This window comes from Eschscholzia californica, unplaced genomic scaffold (assembly GCF_041429995.1).
Source record: "Eschscholzia californica isolate CP2 unplaced genomic scaffold, dmEscCali1.0.p SCAF_5, whole genome shotgun sequence".
In the NCBI taxonomy this organism is placed as follows: Eukaryota; Viridiplantae; Streptophyta; class Magnoliopsida; order Ranunculales; family Papaveraceae; genus Eschscholzia; species Eschscholzia californica.
This window is the reverse complement of record NW_028238472.1, coordinates 10,552,631-10,577,930: the sequence shown is the minus strand read 5'-3', so window position 1 is coordinate 10,577,930 and position 25,300 is coordinate 10,552,631. Positions and strand designations below refer to the sequence as shown.

The following is a 25,300-nucleotide window of genomic DNA, read 5'->3' as shown; positions in this document are numbered from 1 at the left end:
CGAGAAGACCATGATTCAGAGACATTAACCAAGAACAAGAAAGAGACCAGATGAATATAATAAAATCAATAAACCGTCAAGTTCGTGGAAGATGAATTCTTGCAGATTGAATCAGAATACGTTTTACATGCACTTATTTCATTCATAAGGTCACTGAGAGATTAAGAAAACTCTGTTACAAAAATGGGTTATGGTTTTCCTAAATACATGCATCTTAGATACTTCACAGGAACCCTAGAAACTTTTTTCGGTGTATGGTAATAACAAACAAAGAATTGGTCCAGAATGAGAAGAAAGTTCGATCCCAAACCTGTAAATATCGGCTAGCGCATTGCTTTGAGAAGTGGCATTAGTAGATCCACCGAGTTTCATCCGAATCCAAGTAGCTTCGGAGCAAGCTCTAACAATGGTTCTAAAGCACTAGGAGCAAACTTCCTTGCGAAAAGCTTACAAACTGTTGATGGTTGGTCATTATAAAGGCAAGATTGACCTTCTAAAATCCTCTTCAAGAATTCTGTTTTAATATCATCTTTTCCAAATCTAGCAGGATGAGCTCCGCCTCTTGACCAATCAACCCAAGTAATCGAGAAATTTGAGATGAGTTCCGGTGTTTGTATCGTCAACATGGTCGGAAAATAGTGTTCGTCTACATAACAATCTGGTTTACAAGATACTTTGAAGTTCAAGTAGAATTTAGTATCTTCAACTATATTAACTGCAAGTTGACGGTTAACTTCAAACCACTGATACCCTTTTCGCCATTGATCAAGGGTAATATCAGGTGCCATACTTTCGTTATAACGTCCTCTTCCACATGAACCTGGATCATCAATTGCTTGTATAAAACTGTGCTTTGATTTCGTTAAGAAATAGTATACAGTATCAAAGTTGTAGAGGGGAATGCAAGATTCAGAGACAAGGACGAATCTTTCGTTTGATATATCAAGTAATGCATTTGCTAGTAGACGTCTTTCTGCATCGACTAAACTTATCTCTCCCCACTCTGTCAGCTGCAAAAGATACATGTATAAGGGTCCAAATCTCCATCAAATCATCGAATTGTATAACGACATAAAAAGTTTTGGGGAAAAACATTATCGCATTGTTACTTTTGTCATGTTCAAATTTCCATTGTCTCTCTCTCACACACACAGTCCCTCTGTATCTCTACATCATGAACTTAAAGATATAGACATATGGGGTCTCAGAGATTGTTCACCAATCAATAAATAAGCGATGTATTCTAATAAGATTAAGTACTTAAAAAGCTCAAATCAACTTCCTTGCTTATACTGTAAACAATTGAACTGTCTTATAAATCGAAAACAATCATAGAGTTCAAAATAGATACCAATTTATGCAACTAAAGAAGTCAATTGATCAAATCAATCAAAAATTTCAAGTGGGGAAGCTGAAGTTTCCAAAATAGTTGTTGAAACTTGAAGTGTCTTAAATATGGGTCGATATCAAAATTTTGGTCTGGCTCATTTACGTTACGTTTGCCCTAGTCTCATAGAGGGTGGTTATCAATATAAGGGGAATTATTCCGTTTTTTGGTTTTGGGGAGAGTTTCTCGAAGTGCCAGAGTTCGAGAATTACATACTATTAAAAAAACTTCGAGAAATCTGCGTAACTATTTCTTTCATACATAGTGAAAATCATCGTGTCATCGTACATTTGTTCGTCGTAGAGTAGGTTTTACGACCGAACTGCGGCAATCTTTAGTGCTCTATATGATTGTTTATTTCGATTCTTTGTCTTCTATTGTTCTTCCTCATAACAATTACAACTCAAAACCTCAAATCATAACTTCAAATTGAATAAATAGACAGAAAAACAAAAAGAATATTAAATAAAGAAAATGAACTTGAAGTAGTTAACCTTTCATGAAGCATAATCAAACAAGCAAAATATGTAATGAAGTAGAAGAATTTGATACCTGACTAGGAATTTGTCTTTGATAGAAAACAGAAGATGGTGGAAAATCAGGATCATAAGTTGGTAATGAATGAATATAAATTGAATAAAACCCTTCATGACCCATCAAAAATTTCTCCCAAAGAGGTGATAATGGCAAAGGTCCTCTTGTCAAAAACATAAAAGCAATCTTGGGTGTTCTTTTGAATGGATAGTTTCTCATTCTAGGTACAAAAGTAGCTCTCCAAAATAGCTCCTCATCACTCATTCTATGCATCAAAATTGATGGAGGTTTCACCAATTTCTCTAGGTCAGTTGCTTCTTCTCTACAAGGTTGCCAACTTGTTTGAACTGTGTTAATAACATTTTTAACATCAAAGTTTTTAATCATATAAAAACTGAGAGATGAAAACCCAATAGCCAAAATAACAAACAAAACAAAAAATTGCAGAAGCCTTAATGGCAAAACCCTAGATTGTGTTTGTCTGATTAGAAGTTGATCTTTGCCTTCCTCAAATGGCATTTTTTCAATTAAAGAATAATGGGTATCAAAAGAATCACTTATTGATTCAAAATCTGAACTTATATTGGATTTTGGATCTTCAAACTCTAAAAATGATCTCAAATATCAAACAAATGGTGAAATGGGTACTAGAATTTCATCAGAAACTAAAACCAGTTAATGGGTTTCAATCAAAATGTTCAAAATCAAACAGAAAACAAAGAGTTTGAGATAGATCAGAACATAAATGGTAAAAAAGGGTGAATTTTTTTGTTTGTTTTGAAAATGGGTATTTGATTATCAAGAACAAAAGCCAAGATCTGGTTGATTTAGACAAAAAAAAAAAAATTGACCCTCTCTTCCAGGATTATAGTTCTGAAAGGAATGACAAATTTGAAATGAAGGAAGAGGAGAGAGAAAAGTTTGAAAGAAGAAAGAAAAAGGGGAGAATTTTGAACAAATGGGTAATGGAGTTATAGAAGATGAATTGAAAAAAAAAAAAGTGTATAGATTTATAATCGAGCTGTAATTGAAGAGGTTTTCTGTTTTTGTTTAGGTGGAAAGAATCGTATGGGCTGGGCGTGGGCCAACCAAAGAAAGGAACAGAAGAATTTAGACAAGCAAGCTCTTATTAGCTCTCTCTCTCTCTCTCTCTCTCTCTCTAATCTCCAGGAAGATGTGAGAGAATGAGAAGTAGAGAGAGAAAGAGAGGTTAGAGAGAGAGATGGGAAAATGGTCAACCAAGAGAGTGTTTTGAATTTTGATTGAGGCTGCGAAATCTAGAGAAGAATTTTAAGATGGATTCTCAGCTAGAAGAAATAGAGAATTGAGAATTTTAAGATGGATTCTCACTAGAAGAAATAGAGAATTGAGGCATTTCCATTTTAAATGGAAAACACATTTCAGATCTGAAAAATGAAAATTATAGTATTATTTCCAACTATTAGAATTTAGATGTGAAACTAACCTACCAATGGGAATGTACAACTCATGTTTATTAGATTTTTTTATATGAAAATTGAAAGGCGCAAGATCTAACTATTACCTAACTGCTACATTCTTATTCCGATCAATATTTCGTCTCTATAGACTCAGAGTGCAACAATTTACTTGGGCATTCGAAGAGAGATAAATGGAAAATGTATAGTTTGTTTTAATAAATTAGACATATAATCTCTAAGTTTCATTAACATAATCCATGCCCTATTATACTTTTTTTTTTGTTAAAATGCCCTATTATACTTATGTCCTAGTTTTTTTTCCTCACATGATTTATGTTATGACTCAACTAGATGAATATCAAATTTAGTACTAGTTTCGATAAAATTCAAACTACATGTCCCTATGTCCGTTTTGTTTGGGTGTTACTTATTTTACGATTTTTTTTTTACTTTCCTAATATAATATTTATTTAACTACTAATTCAATGACATTTCTAAAACTGTCATTTACATTTAATACACTAAAAACTTCTACTAATTGATTCTACGTTTCTACTAATGTTACTTACAAAATACATTAAATATGGGTAGTTTGGTAAAATAACTTTAATTGTCAGTAATAAATAAATTCTTTTTAATAAAATTAATTTTTCAAGAGGTCAAACAAAATTGGATTGTGATAGCACATTTTAACCATGACAAACCAAAAACCAAAACAAAAGAAAAACTAAATTAGACAGTTTACCTAACTTAGACAACCAAAATGACTTAAACTTTAAGTGAAATAAATAATTAGTTTAGTGGAAGTCTCTTTATTATTCCATTGAACTTCTCCATGCTTGGTCAATTAGTAATAGTACTATTGAATGGAGGTGTGCATTTTCTTTTCTTTAAAGTTGCAATAAACTATATGTACAAATAGCACGTCTTAGTTGTAAACATTTCATTGGGTGGGATTGTGGGAACCACGTTTCAATTTTGAGAACACACAAGGTCTTCTCAGAAGTTGGTTGTGAGAGAGCGCCTACACCAATTTTTGTGAGCGCCTGTAGTCCTTCCCACTTGTTCCAAGCCAAAAACATAGGAACTGGTTGGGTGGTTCCCCACCATCTCAATATTCCCACCTATCTCTAGACTAGAAGAAATTATTTGAAATTTTGAATAAGCCTACCATCACAGGTCAAACGGAAACAAACAATTTAATGTTTGTTTCAAATTCTACTCAGAATGAAAACTTGTCTACTTCATTATTTTAAACTTGTCTACTTCATTATTTTAATTGACCGTTTTGGAAATCAAAAAGAAACTTCTTGACAGGATCAAAGGGCCATCTTTCCCCACACCGGTAAAAGATCGCTACCAAGTGGTGAGAGAGAAGAAAAAAGAGTCTGAGAGAGAAATGGTGATGGTGGTGGCTGAGAATTGGAGAAGAAGAATAAGTTTTGTTGCTCCAAAACTTTCCTTGCCTTTCAAATAGTAGGTTCTACCAATACATTACCAATTGTTGCAAAATATTAGCAACTGTTGCAGAGAGAGAGAGAGAGGGAGAAAGAGAAAGAGTATGAGGAGAGAGTTAAAGAGAGAGAGAGACAAAGTAAGAAGAATATGCCTGTGTGGGAAGAATGAGATGAAACATTCGAATGCAAATAAGGAATCACTGAAGTTTCTAAACTTAAATCACTGTTATTTTGATTAAGAACTGAAAAGGCAATACCAACTCCTGTTATCCAGACACAAACAAAAGTTCAGGAATGAAACGAAAACTGAGGAGAAGAAACAAAACAAAAGGTTGAAATCCATAGATATGAATCTATGGTTTCTAAAGAGCCTGCCTGTTCCTCTTCTTAACACCAGACTTAGCAACCCTGAGACTTCGGTGAACAGCACTCAACCTTGCTAGCGCTGCATTTTTCAAATCTCTCCTGTAGTAATTGGTTCCAACCTGCAACATTGACATACGAACCAAGGTTATTATGGTTCAGATACCGAACTACATGTGTTTTTTTATTATATAGAAGAACACTAACAGTCCATTTATTGATCGACGAAGATAGGTATTACTGAATGGAAGCATAATTGTAATAATATACTCCCGAGTTGAAATCAGTATCTCGTTCGCAAGCAAGTTTGATGCCTGATGAGTTTCGTGTATGTTACTTCTCATTCACGTATAGGAAACAAGATCTATTATTAGATGGTTATTTGGGAACAGAAAAACAAAACTGGATGATCACAAACCCGAACAAACACTTTTCTAGCTCTTCAATCCGTATGCCAAACAAAAATTATGTTTATACTTTATATACACATATTTATAAGCTCAGAAGCCAAGCGTAAGTGCATCTCATTGAAAAACCACTTCCTACATGGTTCTTCTTATATGTTAGCTGTTCATCACTGCTTTAGAATTCAAAATCACTTTTATACAGTTACAAAAAGGAGAAAGCGTAAACAACTAACAATTGAAAACGCACTTTCGTTTGAACGGAGTCTAAAAGAAATAAAGAATGCAAATGGAAGAAACTGAGCCAATCTAGCTCAAGTGATAAAAAATAGTCAAATAGAAAACAATTACATCTAATACGAATATACGATCAAACTAAAAGTAAGCTCAGAAGGCATGCATAAGAGTATTTCACCGAAGAACCACTTCCTGCATGGTTCTTATAAGATAGCTACTCAACACTGCTTTTAGAAACATCAAAAATCTTACAAAATCAGGAGAATTTAACCAACTCTCAAAACAAGCAATTTAAGCAATGCTCAAATAACATTAGTAATCCATGGTCGTCAAAGTTCTAACTTGTAACTCAAAAACAACACATACTTACTTTTGGTTGAAATGGGTTACTACCGAAAACAATCAAAGATTAAAAACGGGAAAACGGTAGTTTCGCACAAACTGAATATTAAACGGAATGCTCGACGAAGTTCATAAAATCATAAGCCAAGACTAAGTACCTCCACAGAAGACCCACTTCTCTAAATGGTTATGCTTTCTATAGTTCTATATTAGCTTCTTCTCGCTGATTTGTAAGCTTCTAATAACAGAGAATCGAAGTAAACAAATAAACATAGAAGCTCACGATCTCAACTAAACTCACTAGTTAACATTTAATCTCACCATTAACTTCGCTAAATCAGTAAGATTTCTCGAATAATTGATGTACTAAATTAAAAAATCTTGAATGAAAAATCAAGCTAATGAAATTACCTGGTTTTCGACAGCCTTAGCCATACGTCTGAATTCCTTCTTCATGACAGACTTGTTAACTAATTTTGCAGGTTGATTCTGCTTCTTAGTCTTTGTAGTTGCAAGAACAACAGCAAGATCCTTATCAGCAGGTTGAACTGAAACAGTCTTCTTATTTGCTAACCCTAGAATTTACAAAACAAAGACACAAATCAATACACAAAATGATAAAATGTTCAGATCAAAAAAAGTTGAAATAGATACCTGAGTGCTTGAAGGAGTTAATGTTATAGAGATTGTTGCTCTCCTTGGAGAACTGAACCTTTTGAGAACCATTTCCAAACTGTTTCAAAAGAAAAGCATTGTTCCTCTTCACAACCTCCCAAATCAGATCTCCTGAAACGGTAGTCATCTTACCTGTAGCAGATAAACAACTAAACTATTAGTTTAAAACGTCAATGAAATCTAGATCTAAGAAAGAGAATACTTGAATCGAATCAAGAGAAGATCAGAGAAGAAGAAGAGGAAGGTAAACTTAGGGTTTTTCGTTTCGGTTTACCTTGTTGTAGGTTCTGGAGGGGAGATAGAAAACACTGAAGAAAAACCCTAGTGGCTGATGTAAACGACGTTTTGTAGAGTTCCGGAAACCCTAAAAAGAATGATGGTAGTAACAATTAGAGGTCCTCGAGGTTTTTAAGTTTTACGTTTCACTACCAAACATGCTGTAGTTACTAAAATACCCCTAGGGAAATCGGCTTCCTAAATTGGGAGATTTTATAGGCAATGCTTAGAGTTGTTATAGGCAATCTCGATAAAAGCAACCACTAGTTTGGTTAAAGGCAATGTGTTCTTAAGAGGCGATGTCTCATCCAAGGTTTGACCTGATTTTTTTTCTTTCTCTCATATTCCTTCTTCTTCTTCTTCTTCTTCCTTCCTTCCTTCCTTCTTCTTCTTCCTTCCTTCTTCGTTAGGGTTTCAATTTAATTTCTTAATTCATTAGTTCATTAATGTCGTAATCGACACCCAAAGTATGTTTTTGATGTTTTGGGATCATACGTTTTTATCTAAATTCATGGAGTTGGAAATTGTTAGTATCTAGGAATTGGTGTTAGGGTTTTGATGTTGATGTTTTGGTTTATGATTTTGCAGGATTTGATTGGGTTTTCTGAAATTGAGCAAAGACGTTTGGAATAGCACTAAGAAAAGTGACAACACAAAGTATTATGAGGCTCTTATCAAGACTATCTAAAGAAGGGTTTGTAGAAAAGCTTCCATTAAGAATTTGGGATTTGTTTTTACATTTAGAAAAATGGTTAGTTTGTACCATTAGATTAACTTGAGGAATTAGGTCTACTGTTTGCTTGAGCTATTTATTTTCAATTGACTTGGACTCTTCATTGCTTAATAATTTCATTCTTATAGCGAAGATAGAAGGAAGAAGATGAAGCTTAACCCTGCAGGTAAAATACGTTGCTTATAACATCTTCGGGCATTGCCTATAAATCTCTCATAATAATTTAGTTAGTGGTATGTTGCGAGTCTCAGTGTAGAGCCTTTATTTGAATTTTCTTCTTCTGTAGTAGCTTGAGATATGACGAGGATGATATGCGTCCAACTTACAATTATCATCTTAAAGATAGACGTTAACACAAAAACCCTAACCCTCCAAAATGATTTTGGTATAAAATCGCTTTTGGCTTTCGACTTGTTCTTCATTATCTACTTTATTAACAAATTTTTTTTTTTATTGGTTGTGATTTTCAAAGGTTGATGTCTCAAACTTAGAGTGTCATGTCACGCCACGGTTTAAGTGAAAAGGGAAAGGAGAAACAACTTTTACATTTTTTTTTTCTCGCCCTTTTCACTGTATAGTCCCATATTTCCATCTTCTGTAGCACTTTCACGTGGCTTTTTTTGTTAAATTTCCATTTTTGTTATGGACTTTTGGAACCTTATTTCTATGTGTTTACGAAGTTAAAACAACTTTTTTTTTATGAAACAAGTGAAGATAGGAAGAAGTACAAATAAAAATTTCATTTTCAATTGTGAAGTGTCGGTAGTAAAATGTATACCACTGGATTTTTAGCGTGGAGCAATAGCACATCAATAAAACATAAACAATTTCTATTAGAAAAACATGCACACCAATTTTTACGTAACATGTGTTGACGACACCGACTATACCTAATGGACACGGGTCACACCCTCGTGTGCGCGTGTCATTGGAGCAGCCAAGAAAGCACCGACTATACCTAATGGACACGGGTCACACCCTCGTGTGCGCGTGTCATTGGAGCAGCCAAGAAAGCATTAGAGAGGAGAAACATGACGCTACGTGGAGAACGGTTCAACAGTTTTATGAATCGACAATTTTGGTATTAGGTGTTCTTTTCGCCAGAGGAGAGGTAGCGGTAGTTAGACGTACATCCCCGACTTCATGTCCTTTTGCTTTTCCTCGCGAGATTGGATGATTAGAGAAGGGTAGGCTGGAGTACCCCGCCTTAAGGGCGAAGCATCAACTCGCCCCAAAAGGGGAGGTTCTTCTTCCTACCATCCGGGGAAAGGATGAGACAGAATAGCATGTCATTTCGGAACCGCTCATAAGCACCCCCAAAGTTTTAAGATTCAGCGAAAAACTCTTTCGAGTTGGACAGAAGGCAGGCATCACAAGCTCAATCAGGAGAAGGAGGAGTCATCTTGATTCGGACTAGAGGTGAGCAACTAGATATATCACAATAACACACTCTAGATACAAAATGTTTTCTTGAGATCTCCAAAAGTAACTACCTCCTCGTTGACAAGGAGTTCCAAATAGAATCTCACATTGGAGATGAACTTTCATGCTTTAGAAATCAAGCGTCTCCATGGAGATGCTTAGTCCACATTCTGTCATTCTGGTAGCACTAATTTAAAGAGACTATTTTCATTCTAAACCAGAAATATATGGTTGAAGCCAAAACCAGTTAGTTGGGAAAGCAAGTTTGAACTCGAGCAAATGAAAATGAAAACTGTTCAGTTAACCTGCAAAAGGTCAATCGGCCGAGTCAAGTTGTACGAGACATTAACGCATAGACACCCAAAACCTATTTGAGAAATTTATAAGTTTAATGGTTCTACTATGTGACCATTTGCAGTTCTCTCCTGAAATGTAAAACTTCTAAATCAGGCCATTAAGTTGTTTCATAGCGATGATAGACAAGTTCAATCGGTTAAACAAAGTATTATCAGCTAACCATCAGCACAATATCAAAAAATTAGTAAACCAAGTATAAAGAGTTGAACCATTTCCTAAACACAACAAAACAAATAACGTTCGATCCATAAAACCTTTAGAAGTTTACTTACTTGAAGAGGAACGAATTGCATTAACAATACATTCAACTCCGAGGTGATGCCTTGGGAACTCCGCTGCCCGGTGGACCAGTTGGAGCAGCCGATGCTGATTCATACGTCCCATGAGCATTGCCTCCACCTCCAGCACCGTTGTCATTAGAATATGCAGGGGGCGCCTGTGAGTAACCACTATAAGACTCTCCATATCCATACGTCTGCTGCTGTGGTTGTGCCCCATAACTTGGGGCATAGTAGCCTGGCTGAGCAGAGACTGACTGTGAATGTGGTGGGTATCCAGTCTGAGCAGGTGGTTGTGTCTGTCCATAAGCTGCTTGACCGGGTGGTGGCTTCTGCCCCTGGGGTGGTCCATAACCAGGCTGCGCATATCCAGTTGGTGTTGGTTGTTGGCTTCCATAACCTGGTTGTGAAGTTGGAGGCACCCCATAACCTTGCTGAGATGGATAACTTGGGGTGGTGGTAGCACTCGGCTGCTGACCTGTATACCCTTGCTGAGCTCCAGCTGGAGGAGCATCCTGAGGTGGAGGAGCTTGTGAACCATAAGCAGGAGGAACTCCATCATGGGTTGGAGCTGCATAAGTAGATGCAGAACTATAGCCTTGGGACTGATCATATCCTGGCTGTTGACTATATCCAGGTTGAGATGCCGGTGCATGATAACCACCAGCAGTATAATCTTCCTGTTGCTGGCCGTAACCAGAAGCTGGTGGCTGACCATAATTATAACCGGAGTTGTCAGCCGGAGTTGAAGGGCCTCCATGAGGTGGTTGTTGAGGTTGTTGACTATAGTAGTCGTATCCGCCACCCTGACTGGTTTGTTGACTTTGTGGGGCAGAATTTTGGTCCCATCCTGAGGCCTGTTGGGGTGGATAACCACCATAAGGTGTCTGAGAATAGGGAGGTGGAGCCCCAGGCTGACCGTAGCCATAGCCAGATTGCTGTGTTTGAGGAGGCCCAGGTGGGGCCCAACTTGTTGGAGGTCGAGGAGGACGGTAACCTTGCTGAGAAAACCCTCCACCCATTGAAGAATTTCGAACACGGTTCTGCAAAAAAAAAAATTATTTATGTAAGAATAGGAAACTTTTTCTTATTGTCGAAATATGTAGGCAGGAGAACATAGAACACACACGACATAAACTAGCATAAATCAAAATCTGCACCAAAAATATATAAGAACATAGAGTCGTGAAATAAAGAAGTCCTGAAACAAGGATTTTTTGGCATTATATATATTGTATTGAGAGGGGTGAAGACGCCTACATACCGAATTGGAGTGAATTACTCGAATTACGCCAGGAGATGATGCTCATCCTTTACCTAATAGAACTGAATGGGTACAATAGAATAGTGGCAACTATCCAGGCAGTTTATGACAAAATAACCAGATAAAAAACGATCGCATAAAAATGCTAGAAACTTAGGAGATATCAAGCCATATTATGTTCTCACTTACTTATTCTATCTATGATGAAAGATATACTGTCATTTAATAGCTAGAGTGCCTTTCAAAAGCATTAGTTAATTGTAGAAGTGCAGGATCAAAATCATTCACCAAACTTAGCAAAGAGGGAGAGAGTACTAGTAAGTTGAGAATTTTATAATAGCATATTTGAAATCAGGCAAGGACCTAACATATCACCAGGCTCTCCAAGAATGTTGAAGATTCGTTCTAGAGTCTCCCCACTAACTTGAACACTTAGAGGAGCTCCCATACCAATAGCCTCCATTCCTCCTGACAGATCATCTGTAGCACCCACAGCTACAGGTCTAACTTGATTGTTTCCTAATAATTGGTGTACTTCACAAGTGATAATATTCCAAATAATTTTCCCAGAAGCTGTACATATAAGTACTATTTACATGTTCAGCCTATACATTCAAGAAATATCATGAAAATACATGAGGCAACTAACTGCTGATAAAGAAGAACAAATCTTAGGCCGTAGCAACTCAATTATCCTGCAGATACTAGTCTCCAAATCAAGTCACAATTCATAAAATATCCATCACGAATAATAAACACAACTTATAACCAGGTAGGACAAAAAAAGTTTGCAATTCTCAAGAGAATAGAAAGGTAGCGTGATGATAAGCTTACTGCTTTAGGATACGGGGTCCGTGAACCACCTAAAGAGTGATGTCAGCACCTAATAAAGTTAATGGAATAGGAGGCAATATATAATCATCTTTTATCTAAGAATATGAATATTTAAGCATTTCATATAAGGAGTTCGCACATCTAATTGTAAACAACTTCATCACTCTGAAACCTGTCATGGATATACTGTGACTGCAATGAAAATCTAGTGAATTGAGCAGTACACTATCGGATTAAATAGTAGAACACCTCATCATCCATACCAGAATGGGGGTGGCGTTGGGGTTAATAATGATGAAAAAACAGAACTAGTTTCTCGAAACACTGTTAATTCATTGAGGACTATATAAAGGGAAATAACCACATTTGAAAAACAAGTCTTAACACTTGGGTGCATATAAAACAGATAAACGGCCAGAAGACATACGTCACCAATTACTTCATTGACCAACTGTTTTGCAGCCTCAATCTGTTCCTGTGTACCATCAATATAGAGATTTCTTTCCGTCGATGTATCACCCGGAGGTAAATGCAAAGGTATCAGCTGAACAACGAAAAGACACAATAAAATTTGTAAAACAAAATTTGTGGGCTAAGAGAACTTGAGGAAGACAACTCAGTCCAACAACTGGCCAACTAGAATACTGCAATATGATAAGGTTGCAAACCTGAATACGAGCTCCTGAATTTGCTTGCATATTTTTGATGGTCTCACCTCCTTTGCCGATGACCAAACCAACCTGAAAAACCGAGCGATCTTGTATGTTACCAGAGGAAACAACGCATACATAATGTGAGCAGTGAACAGAGAACACAGCTTTCACTTGCCTTGTTATTTGGGACTTTCATTGTGAACTGCTCTGCCCCAGGTTGTCCCGTGAACCGTCGTGGAGCTTGTCCAGAACCCCCTGATTCTGACTGCACAATTGAATAAACAAGTACAAATGAAAAAGAACGTCAGCCGCACCGTTAATGTACATTTTAGACATTTTCAGCTTGTCAGTCCTAAACTACATAGGAAGGAACTCCACGAAGCAGAATATGTGAGTAAATCGAAAATTACCTCTGAAAGAACTTCGGTTATCAACTGTTCTGCCTTGCTTATCTGCTCAGAAGTTCCCACCAGTTCAACGAGTCTAGTCTGGGAATGAGGATCAGCATCCATATCCCTGGTTACTTGAATCTTTGCTCCAGACTGAAGCTGAAGATACTTAATTGTTTCCCCACCTTTACCAATAATAACACCAACCTTCCCATTTGGAACATCTATCTTTTTGCTAGGACCTTGCTGAAACCCATAAGCAGCAGGTGCAGGAGAAGGAGAAAACCCTGCTTGATTCGAAAAACCCGATGGTTTCCGTCCAAGATCTGTAGCCAAGTTGCATAATTTTTACAATTTTAATCAGTTCTCAGACAAATAAAGTCTCAAAAATATCATTTTTAAATGTCAACCAAAAAACTACTAATCCCTAAAACTAACTAGCCATATAGTGAAATAGACAATAATATTCGATAATTAGATTAGTTTCCAAACCCTAACAACAATAAATCAGCAGTATAAACTCGACCCAAGTAACCCCTAATCATAAAGCATCAAAAAGAGTAAAATCAGATCAATTTCTAAAGAAAGAGAGAGAGAAGGGCTAACCAGGGGGAGGATAAGAGAAACCCTTATCATTAGGATCATCAGTAGGAGTACCATTTTCATTACGAGGACGCTTAGCTTCAGCATTGCTAAAGATACGAGCAGCAATCTCTTGAACTCGTTGTTTAGCGGCTTGAATCTCGTCGACCGGTGGAGGAACACTATTATAAGAAGGAGGAGGAGGAGTATTGGCTGAATCTGGAGGAGATAGGGAAGTGATTGGAGCAGAGAAACCTGTTGGACGACGAGGACCGGATGAAATTGGAGTTGTGCTTGTTTGATCGTCGTACTTCCTCTTGTTGTCAGTTCGTGATGCGTAGTTCGCCTCGTCCGCCATTGTGAAGTGAAACTTATGTACTCTCTCTCAGAACCCTAGCAGAGACAGTACACTAGTAGAGAGAGAGAGTGAGAGAAAGCCTAGGAATTGGGGAGAATTGCTTTTATAGTACCGATTTCGATATTTCTATTTCCACCGTTTCTTTTGTGAGCAAATAGGCTAAAATATATTAGCGACGCCACTTAAACAACAAATTTTTCAAGTATGGTTTTCTAGAAAGTCAACAAAATGGTCACTATAGACTACCACTACCATTTTTCTCCTATTTGTGTATGTCTATCTTTCTTCTCTCTCGAAACAAGTAAATTCCCAATTTACAAAATAAAAAAGGAACATTTTGGATTTTATTAAATTTTTGGTAGCAATAAAACCACTTCTTTCTCATCTCCTTCCATCTTCGACTACTAACACCGGCCACCACCTCCGTCCATCACCTCCATTTTTTTCGTCTTTCTCAGTATCTTTGTCTTTCTTAATCTTCATTGTTCTCGTGAATGGAAGGACTCTCTCTTTGGTGGAACTCCCTTGTTGTTGAACGGAGGAAAGAGGAGAGATAAATATCTAAAACAAAACTATGGAAGGTCGTCGGGAATGACAATTTGTCCGTCTTTATCGACGTGGAAAAGAAATGGTGGTGGGGGGTTTTGGGGGAAACAAAAAAGTTTGTCTAAAATTTTTCATGCAAAATTTTGTACCCTAAAAAAATTTCTTCTTTCCTCAAAACGGTGATCGTTTTAAACAAATTCTAAGGTAGAAAAAGGTGGTGCCTTTTGCAAAAAATTAAACTGCACAAAAAATAGAGAAAATGTGAAATAGGAATAATGGTTAATAAGATAAATACACTGGGGTGACCTATTGGTGATCTAATGTGGTTAACTTTGCTGGCAGGTCAAACTCAAGAGGAAAGGTGCTGTTCAAAAGAGGTGCTCATTTTGGCAAGGGGCACTAACAATTTTTGGGAATTTTGGAAGCTTTACACGGCTAACACTTTTATAGGAGCCTCTTTTAAAGCTCCCCTTAGGGCAACTCTAATGTGGGGGCTCGGGCTCCCAATTTTGGGAGCCTCGGCCCTCGAGGCTTTGCTCAATTCCAACTTTGGGCTCCCAGCAGGGGCTCCCAAATCAAAATAATATACGTGTGTGAAGTACGTGGTGCAAAATTTTGATTTTAAATTTCGACTGTGAATTATTAGATTTCGACTATGAATTAAAATGTGATATTATTCAAGAAAGATAAACACAAAAAAAAACAAAAAAAATTAAAAATTAGAGAAAAATACTTAAAAATGAAGTATTTACAACAATAAGAAAATAAAAAAAAAAATTAAAATAAAGTGGGGTGGATCCCCTAAAAAGGGAATCCACCCCAAATATGGCCGTTGGAGCTCCCAACGGCCATATTTTGGGGCCCGGGAGCATGGGGCTCCCGGGTTGGAGGCAAGAGTAACTTCGGAGGTTGATTGGTGTTGTAACAAAAAAAAAAGGTTTGGTCACCACAATTCTAAAACAAATTATCACGATTGCCATCTTTGCTAGATGTGGTTTTGAGAAAGTCCTCTAAACCATTCCACATCAGTAGGTGGTTGAATGGGGTCTCCCATCTCTTTATAAAGAATTAAAGTAACCTTTCCTCGTGAAGCTTTTTGAAGCCAAGAGGAAATGGTAAAATGGGAGCTAGCCAATTGGTAGAGAGGCTTTCTATTAGTCCTAAAAGGGCCCGACTTTAAACTTAAAATTACAAAATAAGTATTAAATAGTAGTCCAAATATGTGTAGAGTGAGAAAGAGAGAGCATCCATATGAAATCCCATAGCCCATAAATACAAGGGTCTATCTCTCTACCACATATAAAACAGACAAACAAATCAAGTTCTTCCATGGAAGAATTTATTTCTTCAACAAACGGCGCAAATAAAACCCTAAAAACACACTCAGATTGACAGTTTTATAAGCTGTACGATAGCGGATTTTAGGGACATTTACTTGTTCCACCAGATCTGGAAATCCTTCCTCCTGTTAATCTTCTTCTGCAGTTGAAGAATTCCATAAAGTAAAGCCTCTGCTGTTGGAGGACAACCAGGGACATATATGTCAACTGGTACAATCCTGTCACAGCCTCGGACAACAGAGTAGGAGTAATGGTAGTAGCCACCGCCATTTGCACAGCTTCCCATTGAGATAACCCATCGAGGCTCGGGCATTTGATCATAAACTCTGCAAATTAGTTCAAATTAGTATCAAAATGGAACTCTCCTGCTGATTCTGTTTGAAATCATTAAACAGAAATTGATATTACAAATGGGAATAGTACTTCTAAAACAAAACCCGATCTCCTACTTGACCATTTTTGGATCATTTCGCTCTTTATTACCAACATTTCATGGAGATTGGCATCTAAAATGGTATAAGCCTATAAACCACAAGCTTTTCTCTTAATAGTAATCACACAACACAGTTAATTTCATTGTTGGATTAAATGGCGTCCTAATCAAATTACATATGTTTAGTTAGCTAAGAGATTTTTCAGCCAAAGATTATTCTAGTTAACAGTTTAAGAAAAACCCGAATGGAATCCCTATGATGTAAAAATAGGTACTTGCTTTACCTGATGATGTAAAACGCAAAGGTTATTCTAGTTAACAGTTTAAGAAAACAAAGGCATCTTAGGTAGTAATTTCCCTGCAAAAGAAAAACCGCTACCTTCTTTACATAACTAATCCATCTTTCTCTTAAGTTGTAAAATCATGTCGATCCTTAACATCATTTCCACCTAGTCACTAAATCACATAATGATGTTTTACCCAGTGGTTTTCAAGTCAAGTAAGGAGATTATTTGTGAGTCTGTGCCGGCGCAAAAGTTTAAGTACACTAATTTCAACTTTAGCTTATTTTTCTAAATAGACGAAGATCAAATATCTCTCTCACGTCCTAAATCGACTAATTCTGAAGATACCAGAGCAAGTAAAAACTGAAAGAATGTAAACCAATCCAATAGGATACCTTAGCTACTGGAAGTGTATGTGGGTTTAAGTTATACCAGGAAATGATTCTGATTATCACTTAAACTAAGAAATTATAGGAAGCACAACTAAGAATGTGACTCCACAGAATGAACAAAATTGTTTTGCTTCGGAATTCCAATTTTGATTTTCAATTTTCAACAAGGAATCGAGGAACAAATATCGGATTGGATGCTTGGTAATACCCTTACCTTTATGAACAAAATTAGAATCTAAAATGTGTTAGAACTTAGAACATGATTCTAAGAATTTTATTCTACAAGGAACCTCTCAATCCCAAACCCTATCTTTAGTTTACTCACAAACCATTGTGATCATTAAACATATTCCCAATATCCAAACTTTAATACTTCTATAAATTCAAAAGTAATCAAAATATCATTTAACCATGAAAACATACTTCACTAGAAATTTCAATCGTTCATAAAACTTGAGCAATCCACTAACCTATTCATGGTATCAATTTCAAGCTATTTGGGATCTAAAAAAAAATCCTAAATTTAACATTTTCGATGACAAACAACGAAACCCCTAATTTTCAAGACAAGATAGATATAAATTTTACTTGACAAACAAAATTGATTATAATGAAAACAACAAGAAATTGAAATGATGAAAAAGGGGGAGATCTGAGACGTACTTGCGAAGAGCAGGAGCCATTTTGTTAGTAAGAGTACCAGCGACGATCATACAATCAGATTGTCTTGGACTAGGTCTAAAAATGACACCAAATCGATCAAAATCATAACGAGCAGCACCGGCGTGCATCATTTCAACGGCACAACAAGCAAGACCGAAGGTCATAGGCCAGATAGATCCACGACGAGCCCAGTTCATTAGATCATCGACTTTCGAGATCACGTATTCAGCCGCTTTGGAAACCCCATTTGGAGTTGCAGGAAGTGGTGGACGAGAGTAAGGAGCAGGTGAAGAAGAAGAGGTAGTTGATAGAGCTGGGAGTGTGGTGTGGATTGATGCGGATCTTTGAGATGAAATTAGGGCATAGCGAGCTGCGCGAGGAAGAAGCGCCATTGTTGAAGAAAGAAAAGAAATCCCTCTTCTGGTCTGGTAGAGCGAGAAAGAAGAAAGAGAAAATGTAAAAGCCCAGGCGGTGAAAACACTTGGTCGACTCTTCTCCCACTTTATTCGCGGCAATTAATGGACGTTTTAGATGCATTTTATGCGACACTTTTAGATACTTTAGGCGACGACGCTTTATGAAAGTTGATGCACTTTTCCGAGTATTTTGAGCACTTGTTAGCGTTTATGGGGCACTTTAGATCACGCTTTTGAGGCATATGAGATGACAGTTTTTAGATATTTTAGGCTACAGTTCTAGGACAGGGGATTTTTTGGGAGCACGTAATGCGACGGTTTTCGAGCGCACTAGGTGGCATTTTTGGGACACACTAGACGACTCCTTTAGGGAGCACTCTGGGTTCAAGCACACTAGGCGGCATTTGTGGGACACTCTAGACGACTCCTTTTGGGAGCACTCTGGATTCGAGCACGCTAGGTAGCATTTGTGGGACGGACACAGTAGACGACTCCTTTTAGGAGCACTCTGAGTGATGCTTTTAGGCTACTTGATGCATTCTTAAGGTGCTTTTTGCGACGTTCTTGAGCACATTACTCCATTAGAAAACTTCAGCGGAAGAGGCTGAGCATGTCAAAGAGCAGCATAAAAGCGTCGTCGAAACAAGCCATCTTAAAAGTTGGACTCGTTTAAGTTGGGTATTTAATTTTCTTTGTAAAAGATAATCAACGGGTTAGAACTTAGAACTGAGGAATTAACAGTTCCATTGGGTTGGATTTGAGAATAAAACCCTCAAAAATCAAGTACCCTTGAGAACAATGTAATTATCAAAACATTTCTACACCCTCGTTGATCTCAATCTCAGTACGAAACAGTTTTCGCTTCGGAAGCAGAATATCTATAATCACATTTTCTTTTTCCGACCTAATTTCAACACAATAGGAACATAACTACAAAAAGGAAATAATTTAAAAATGATCTGCTTGCCGAAGAACAAAAGGAAAACTTGCAAGTGCTACTTCTGAACGACCTATATTTGATTTGCAGAGAGAGATATTCCCAAGCAACGCAAAATTTCTTCCACGATCATCTCTTTACGCATAATACATGTACAAGCTATTTGCAGCAGCACAAGCAAGAGAATTTTCGGTTGGGTGCCAAGCTAGGTGAAGTAATTTTGTGGTGAAATCGAAAGGATTCCCATTTGCATCGACACCTGAATTATCTGCTCCTCCTGCTATAGATTTCAAAAAAGAAGTAAGGCAAGGGAAATAAAATGTTGACTAAATCACCAGAAACGAAAATATACTATACATTAGCTTCCTATGGTTTATCTGGAACTCGAATAATACTAACCTCGTCGAACTACACGAGTTAAACTACCCAGTGATCTCGAAGGTCTCGAAGGAGTCTGAACCTGTCGCCTGAACAAGAAAATGGGGCGGAGGAAATCAGAGATATTATTAGTCGACATTGCTGATGAAAAATCGTTCGGTTGATATGTTCTTTTCTTCTTTGTTCAGAAATGGGATGAATACACACACACACACACACACATATGGGTTGATGTGTGAAATATATATAAGATTGGAGGAAATTGATATATTTCTGATGACTATGACTGAGTTCCAAGAGATCCCAAAATCTGACAAAAAGAATTAACAGAGATGAAATTATGGCTTCCCAGTTGATTGGTACATACCTCATGGGGTTCTTACTGGCTTCGAGAGTGGTAGCTTCCGTGCTACCAGAAGCAGAACCAAACACACGAAACAAATTGCTGGGATTTCACATTGCACATGTTAGTATTTTATCGGTTTGTGGGATTTTAGTAGAATAGCGCAATTAAAAGTATGTATATACCTGTAAGAACCTGTTGCAACATGTGATCCATCACCACTCATACAACATTCGAATTTGTCAAAAATTGAATCATTTTCGTATAAATCACAAAGCTGTGACAGATCAGAGACGATTATTACAATCAAGAAAAAGAAAGAATCGTCAAGTTCAATCATGAGAGATGCAGATAAGAAATGTCACCTTGGGTCTTAAATGTTCATGAACCTGGAAGGTTGCAACTGGACCTGAATCCATATTTATGTCCCATAGCTAACAACCAAGCCAAGTGAGTTTTAGTGAGTAGAGAGAAAGTCTTGTAATAATTTGAACACAATGGGGTTTCCTCCAGAGTCCAGACCCTAGATGGTATCAACGGAAGTTAGATTCGAACCTTAAGAGTCATATAATCACGACTAAGTATATGTCTCCCATCCTTGCCAAACTTAATATCAGAAATTGACGCAATAATCTCCGTGAAAAAAGATCTTGAGCCAGGTGCTTCCTGCACCTCAAACCTGTAAGCATAAATTAGAGTCTGCTATAGCAATGAATGGAAATTGAAGAAGTTCATGGTATCAATCCTTCTAGTGTCATGGGAATCAAACACCTGGTGTTCAGAAACAGATCACTTACAATTTGCTATGAGTATCACATAAAGCAGATTGCCGCAAATCAATAAGCCGGATTGAACCCTTCGAGCTACTATATGCTAATGTATTACATTGACTAGGGTGGAATTGAGCTGATGTTATAACCTCTGCAAGTAGAAAACTAGTATAAGTTAAAGCATGTACTGCATGAAGTTGACCCTACTACATTATGTGATCAAATGAAATACAACGGTGAGGTTACCAAATGCCCAACTATAAGATACTACTAAATTTAACTTAGCAGCACGCTCGCGGATTATGGATTTGAGGAAAGATTAACAACCACTGATCCTCAGATGCAGAGACCATTTACGAGTAGGACTATAATGTAGTATAATGAATAATTTTGACTACTTGTACCAGTTAGATCCTCCATGTTTGCAGGCTTCACATCAACAATATTGAAACTTTGGTTGCTTATTTCTAGATTCCAAAGATTTATGCGCAGGTCATCTGCTGATATAAAAGTTTCACCATCACTGCGGAAAGAACATATACAAATAAATACGTAACAACAGAGTACAAAAAACAATCCAAATTTTTTTGATAAAGTAATTTTGAATATTTTCTCCAATAAAAATATGGATCTAGAAAGTACTACTAATAGAGTGTGTTATGTAAATAAATAACTTATCGTGCCAGAAGGTGAAATGCACTAACCTGTTATTTGAAATCGAATTTATGTGGTAGTCATGAGCATGAGCATATATTCTTCGACATTTCGCCGTAAGGCTTGTCTCTTGGCTAGCGACCTACACATCATGAATTCTACAAATGTTAGTAGCGCAAAATAGATAGTAACAGAAGTCAGAAGCTACTGAGATCTTGCACAAGTAACATCAAATAAAGTAAATCATTACAGTGTCACTTATATCTTATGGATCTATTCTGAATAGTTTTATACGCAATTTACTAATTTAATGTTTAACATGAGTCCTGGCATGCTTTTATGGCTGTAGTGGAGTTAGATCTTAAATCAAATCCTCTTCTCAAATTCAGTTATTTTAGTTGAACCTGAAAGCACTAAAAGTTAAGAAGCTCTAACTCCACTAAAGGGTAAAATCATGTATTAAATTATGTTTAACAAGCAAAACACGCATATATAGGTCTCAGATTAGATCCACTACAAATACGAAAGCTAAATTGATAAATTCAAGTAGTACTACTCTAGTACTCCACAAGATCAAGGTTAGGTACAACTACCACAGGCAAACGTAGCGACGGAATGCCTCCTGGAGGAAACAAGATGTCATTGCTCAAATTACTGTATGACGTTTCTGAACATCCTCCATTTGCAAGATAGGGTTTCGGGCTAGCTGTTGTACTTGGACCAGCACTACTGCCGTTGCCAATAGTTTTTGAGGAGTCCACATTCATCTCACATATTTTCTTGACCTTCTTTTCTTGAACCTGCACAAGGATTCAAAAGGGAACATAATAAGTAAGCTTGGAAAGTTATCCAACGAAAACATGGCATCAATAATAATAAACTCCCATAGGACTCATTAACTCAAGAAGGTAGAAATAGCAGAAGGGAGCACCATGTATTTTGAATTAGAATACTACACAACTTATAGATCTCTCTTTTACTTGACTAATCAAGGGTGGTCGAAAATTGCAAATAAATATGTGATGTTATTTGTGCAAAATCGCATGCTTATCGTTATCGTCGATGTTGTGACACACGTACCTACTTTACATTCGTACATTTTAACAATTGATATTCTTGTCTTGAAAAGGAAATAGAAATCATGTTTTATCACTCATGCAGTCGTGCAGACAAGAACATACTCGTGGAGTACTTATAACTCAAAGACTACCTCGAATATGATTTCGAGAATTAGCCCACACTAGGAAAATGAGAAATATACAGATGTAACATAAAATGGCTATCTATGGATAAAGTACAGCGGCATATTGATTGGAAAAAATAAAGGACAACAGAATTAAGTGAGCGTAGTCATAAAACAAATGTCAAAATATCCCCACCTTCCAATATTTGATAGTTTTGTCGTTAGTTGAGAGGATAAACAATGCACCGTTAGCAGTCTGACACCATCTGATCTTGTTGATCTTTTCCTCTATTTCCAAACTCTTCAGATAGTCAAACTGAAGTAGAGGCAGTTTGTAAGAAAAAGTAAGACTTGACAAAAGGCAATCTGCGAAAATTAAATGGTATTTACCTCCGGCTCGTGGCTTTGAAACTCCGTCTTGTAGCGAAACTCGGGGTGTCTACTGATTTGGTAATCCATTGTTTCCAAATCTCTTCGATTTCCATGCTACATGTAAATCACAGAACATATGAGAAACTTGCACAAACAAAGGTTACAGTATATACCGAGAATCAAAAGAAATTAAATATGAAAGAATCAAGTGCTAGACGAACATACATCTCTGGTATCACTCCTCTCAAATAAGACTACTCTGCCCCCTCTATCACCAGTAGCAAGATGATCCCCAGTTTTATCAAATTCAATTGCGGAAATAATGTCGACTGAAGAAAGTAACGAAATGGTTAGCATATCAGGAGATTACATAATAATACTCAAGTGAAGATCAGATAAAACTCTATCCATACGAAAGAAATACCTGCAATAAAAACGGTAGAGGAAAAGTTTCATAAATAAACTTTACTAAAACAACCTTAATATATACCTCCGTCCCACAACGCAAAGCATTCGAAGAATATACAGAAATTTAAAAGAAAAACTAATACAAACTTATGCATGCTCCCGACGACACATTCAACCCGTAAACAGAAAGCAATCCTTATAATGCCATTCCATTAAAACCTAGTTACCTAGGGTTAACATATTAGGGTTTATTCCACGTTACTTTCCAACCACAGATCAATGACATTCATATCTAGACACTAGCAGATAACCGATACATAGTAAAGTTAAGCGAAACTACCTTAGAAGTTAGAGGACATGATATACATTAGACTTTTATCGTATCCTATACCCAAATTCCCTTTAATATTTATAGCGATCAATTCATCTCACACTCATCTACCCATATACTAGATTAGTAGGTTACCCATCTGAAACCTAGCTACCTCTCTCTCTCTCTCGCTCTATACTCGACCACCACGTACCTAGTTGGTGCTTGGAAGTTCAGACACTTGTACTATCTTTTAGATTCAGACAACCAATTATGCGCTTGTTGATTCGATCTTTTGCTTCTGTAATATCGTAAACGTGTCTATTTAATCAAGTTCGTTTATCAACTACCGGAGTAACTAATAACCACTGTTTCTATCTCAATACGTGTTAAAATTACTCCATCTTGTTAAGGTTTTCCAAATTTGGTAAATCCATTAATGCCAACAAGTAACTATTTCCAATTAAAGATACATTATTTCAGATCATATCGCATACTCTTTGCATCAAAATAGGGATTACAAATCCATGATTACAGCTAAACTCCTCCAATCCTCAGCTCTATTAGCTATTTCCATTAAAACCAAATCCTTCTCTAAATGCAATCCTGAAAAACCCAAGCTCAGATGAACTAACTCATTAACTCAAAGTACAAAGTCACTTTTGTTACCAAAATCACGAGCATGTACTTCAAAAGTTCAAACTTAACTTAAAGAAGTTTCACTAACTCACTTCCTAATATTTCCAATCACCCTCGTTTCTTCCAATTTTAACATCAAAAGTTCAAACTTTTTTTTTCCCCAAATCCAAATACACAAAAACATTATACATGCAAATGAATCAATAAGAATCAGTTTTAACAGATCCAAAACCACATCAAGCATGCCCTAATCAAAACCAAATATCATCTACTCAAACGGATCCAACAAAAAAGGTAATTCATTCATTCATTCATACATACATACATAATTACATACCTTCTTGAACTTCTTCACCAGCAGTTCGTTCACCAAAAACCTGAGAGAATTTCCACTCGAGCGGATGTAAAAGATCAACTTCATCTTTTCTTTCTTCGTTCATTCTCTAATTTTAGACTATTGAAATTTCAGTACCAAAATCAACAGATAAGATCGAGGAGTTCAAAACATGAAACACTTTCAATTTGTATAATAAACCTTTATCAACTAGTACTAGATCTTCTTAGGTTTCTGAATCCCTAGAAAACTCCATGAAAATGCTGGTTTTTCTTTTTTTTATCTCTTCTTCATTGACAAAGAGAGAGAGAGAGAGAGAGAGAGAGAGAGAGAGAGAGAGAGAGAGAGAGAGAGAAAAGGTGTGGGATGAGAATCTGAGAATCTCAACTCATTTTCTTTTTTCTTTTTCTTTTTTTTTCGTCTGTTTTTTTTCTTTTATTGGTAAAAGAATAAAAAAGTAAATGGGTGCTTCTAAAGGCACCGGGCCAAAAGGCTGTTAGCATCCAGAAATTTTATCGACTCGGGTCAATGACTATTGACCCGAGTTCTCTATAAGCACCGATTTTTAATGTAGGTGACGTTCACCTTCGCTTGCTTCTTCTATCTTCTTCAAAAATAATACTTACTGTATTTTGAACTCTCCACAACCATCAACAGCAAGCCCACCGATACCACAGCGTGATTCTTTAACCATTCTTTATACCTCCAACTAGAACCTCTGACCACCGGCGTCTCTCCTCCAACTCCGGTAATCCCCATTTTTTGTTTTGATGAGTTTTCAAGAACAGATTCATAACTAGCTGAAACTGGCATCCCAATACTCATTTCATCTTTTTGGTTTTCCTCATGATCATCATCAAACTCCATTCTCTCTCTCTCTCTCTCTCTCTCTATATATATATATATCTATTTAG

The 25,300-nt window shown here is 36.8% G+C and overlaps 5 protein-coding genes and 2 non-coding genes across 11 annotated transcripts; all 7 read right to left on the bottom strand.

The window, feature by feature from the left end:
* Nucleotides 1-51: 51 nt before the first annotated feature.
* On the bottom strand, nucleotides 52-3,501 carry LOC147536987 (glycosyltransferase BC10-like). 2 transcript variants are annotated; one of them, XM_086644108.1, is made up of 3 exons: nucleotides 3,272-3,388; nucleotides 1,940-3,228; nucleotides 52-1,010 (listed from the first exon to the last, which is right to left on the bottom strand). In XM_086644108.1, the coding sequence occupies exons 2-3, from the start codon at nucleotides 2,438-2,440 to the stop codon at nucleotides 369-371; spliced, it is 1,143 nt and encodes a 380-aa protein (XP_086500234.1). In that variant the 5' UTR covers nucleotides 2,441-3,228; nucleotides 3,272-3,388; the 3' UTR covers nucleotides 52-368. The 2 variants fall into 2 exon arrangements, with proteins under 2 accessions (XP_086500234.1, XP_086500233.1); XM_086644107.1 differs by having other exon boundaries at nucleotides 1,940-3,501.
* Nucleotides 3,502-5,023: 1,522 nt separating this feature from the next.
* LOC147536984 (large ribosomal subunit protein eL28z-like) lies at nucleotides 5,024-7,219 on the bottom strand. Its single transcript, XM_086639560.1, has 4 exons — nucleotides 7,113-7,219; nucleotides 6,818-6,970; nucleotides 6,575-6,738; nucleotides 5,024-5,302 (listed from the first exon to the last, which is right to left on the bottom strand). The coding sequence occupies exons 2-4, from the start codon at nucleotides 6,963-6,965 to the stop codon at nucleotides 5,180-5,182; spliced, it is 435 nt and encodes a 144-aa protein (XP_086495686.1). The 5' UTR covers nucleotides 6,966-6,970; nucleotides 7,113-7,219; the 3' UTR covers nucleotides 5,024-5,179.
* LOC147536986 (small nucleolar RNA R24) lies at nucleotides 5,676-5,764 on the bottom strand. Its single transcript, XR_015226806.1, has one exon. It is a non-coding gene; the product is annotated as a small nucleolar RNA R24 (small nucleolar RNA).
* On the bottom strand, nucleotides 5,967-6,052 carry LOC147536985 (small nucleolar RNA R24). The gene has a single exon (XR_015226810.1). It is a non-coding gene; the product is annotated as a small nucleolar RNA R24 (small nucleolar RNA).
* Nucleotides 7,220-9,718: 2,499 nt separating the features above from the next.
* Nucleotides 9,719-14,297, bottom strand: LOC147536983 (uncharacterized). Its single transcript, XM_086639559.1, has 6 exons — nucleotides 13,651-14,297; nucleotides 13,066-13,370; nucleotides 12,831-12,920; nucleotides 12,671-12,742; nucleotides 12,430-12,546; nucleotides 9,719-10,947 (listed from the first exon to the last, which is right to left on the bottom strand). Exons 1-6 carry the CDS (start codon nucleotides 13,982-13,984, stop codon nucleotides 9,931-9,933), a joined length of 1,935 nt encoding a protein of 644 aa, XP_086495685.1. The 5' UTR covers nucleotides 13,985-14,297; the 3' UTR covers nucleotides 9,719-9,930.
* A 1,408-nt stretch (nucleotides 14,298-15,705) lies between these two features.
* LOC147536982 (NADH dehydrogenase [ubiquinone] iron-sulfur protein 7, mitochondrial-like) lies at nucleotides 15,706-18,146 on the bottom strand. The gene is made up of 2 exons (XM_086644105.1): nucleotides 17,643-18,146; nucleotides 15,706-16,196 (listed from the first exon to the last, which is right to left on the bottom strand). Exons 1-2 carry the CDS (start codon nucleotides 18,032-18,034, stop codon nucleotides 15,962-15,964), a joined length of 627 nt encoding a protein of 208 aa, XP_086500231.1. The 5' UTR covers nucleotides 18,035-18,146; the 3' UTR covers nucleotides 15,706-15,961.
* Nucleotides 18,147-18,785: 639 nt separating this feature from the next.
* LOC147536981 (serine/threonine protein phosphatase 2A 55 kDa regulatory subunit B beta isoform-like) lies at nucleotides 18,786-24,849 on the bottom strand. 4 transcript variants are annotated; one of them, XM_086644101.1, is made up of 14 exons: nucleotides 24,390-24,849; nucleotides 22,921-23,024; nucleotides 22,714-22,809; nucleotides 22,520-22,639; nucleotides 21,731-21,940; nucleotides 21,191-21,282; nucleotides 20,891-21,009; nucleotides 20,514-20,637; nucleotides 20,272-20,395; nucleotides 20,082-20,150; nucleotides 19,902-19,993; nucleotides 19,741-19,818; nucleotides 19,395-19,462; nucleotides 18,786-19,275 (listed from the first exon to the last, which is right to left on the bottom strand). In XM_086644101.1, the coding sequence occupies exons 1-14, from the start codon at nucleotides 24,490-24,492 to the stop codon at nucleotides 19,133-19,135; spliced, it is 1,542 nt and encodes a 513-aa protein (XP_086500227.1). In that variant the 5' UTR covers nucleotides 24,493-24,849; the 3' UTR covers nucleotides 18,786-19,132. The 4 variants fall into 4 exon arrangements, with proteins under 4 accessions (XP_086500227.1, XP_086500228.1, XP_086500229.1 ...); XM_086644102.1 differs by having other exon boundaries at nucleotides 21,734-21,940; nucleotides 24,390-24,823; XM_086644103.1 differs by having other exon boundaries at nucleotides 18,786-19,272; nucleotides 24,390-24,822.
* Nucleotides 24,850-25,300: the final 451 nt, after the last annotated feature.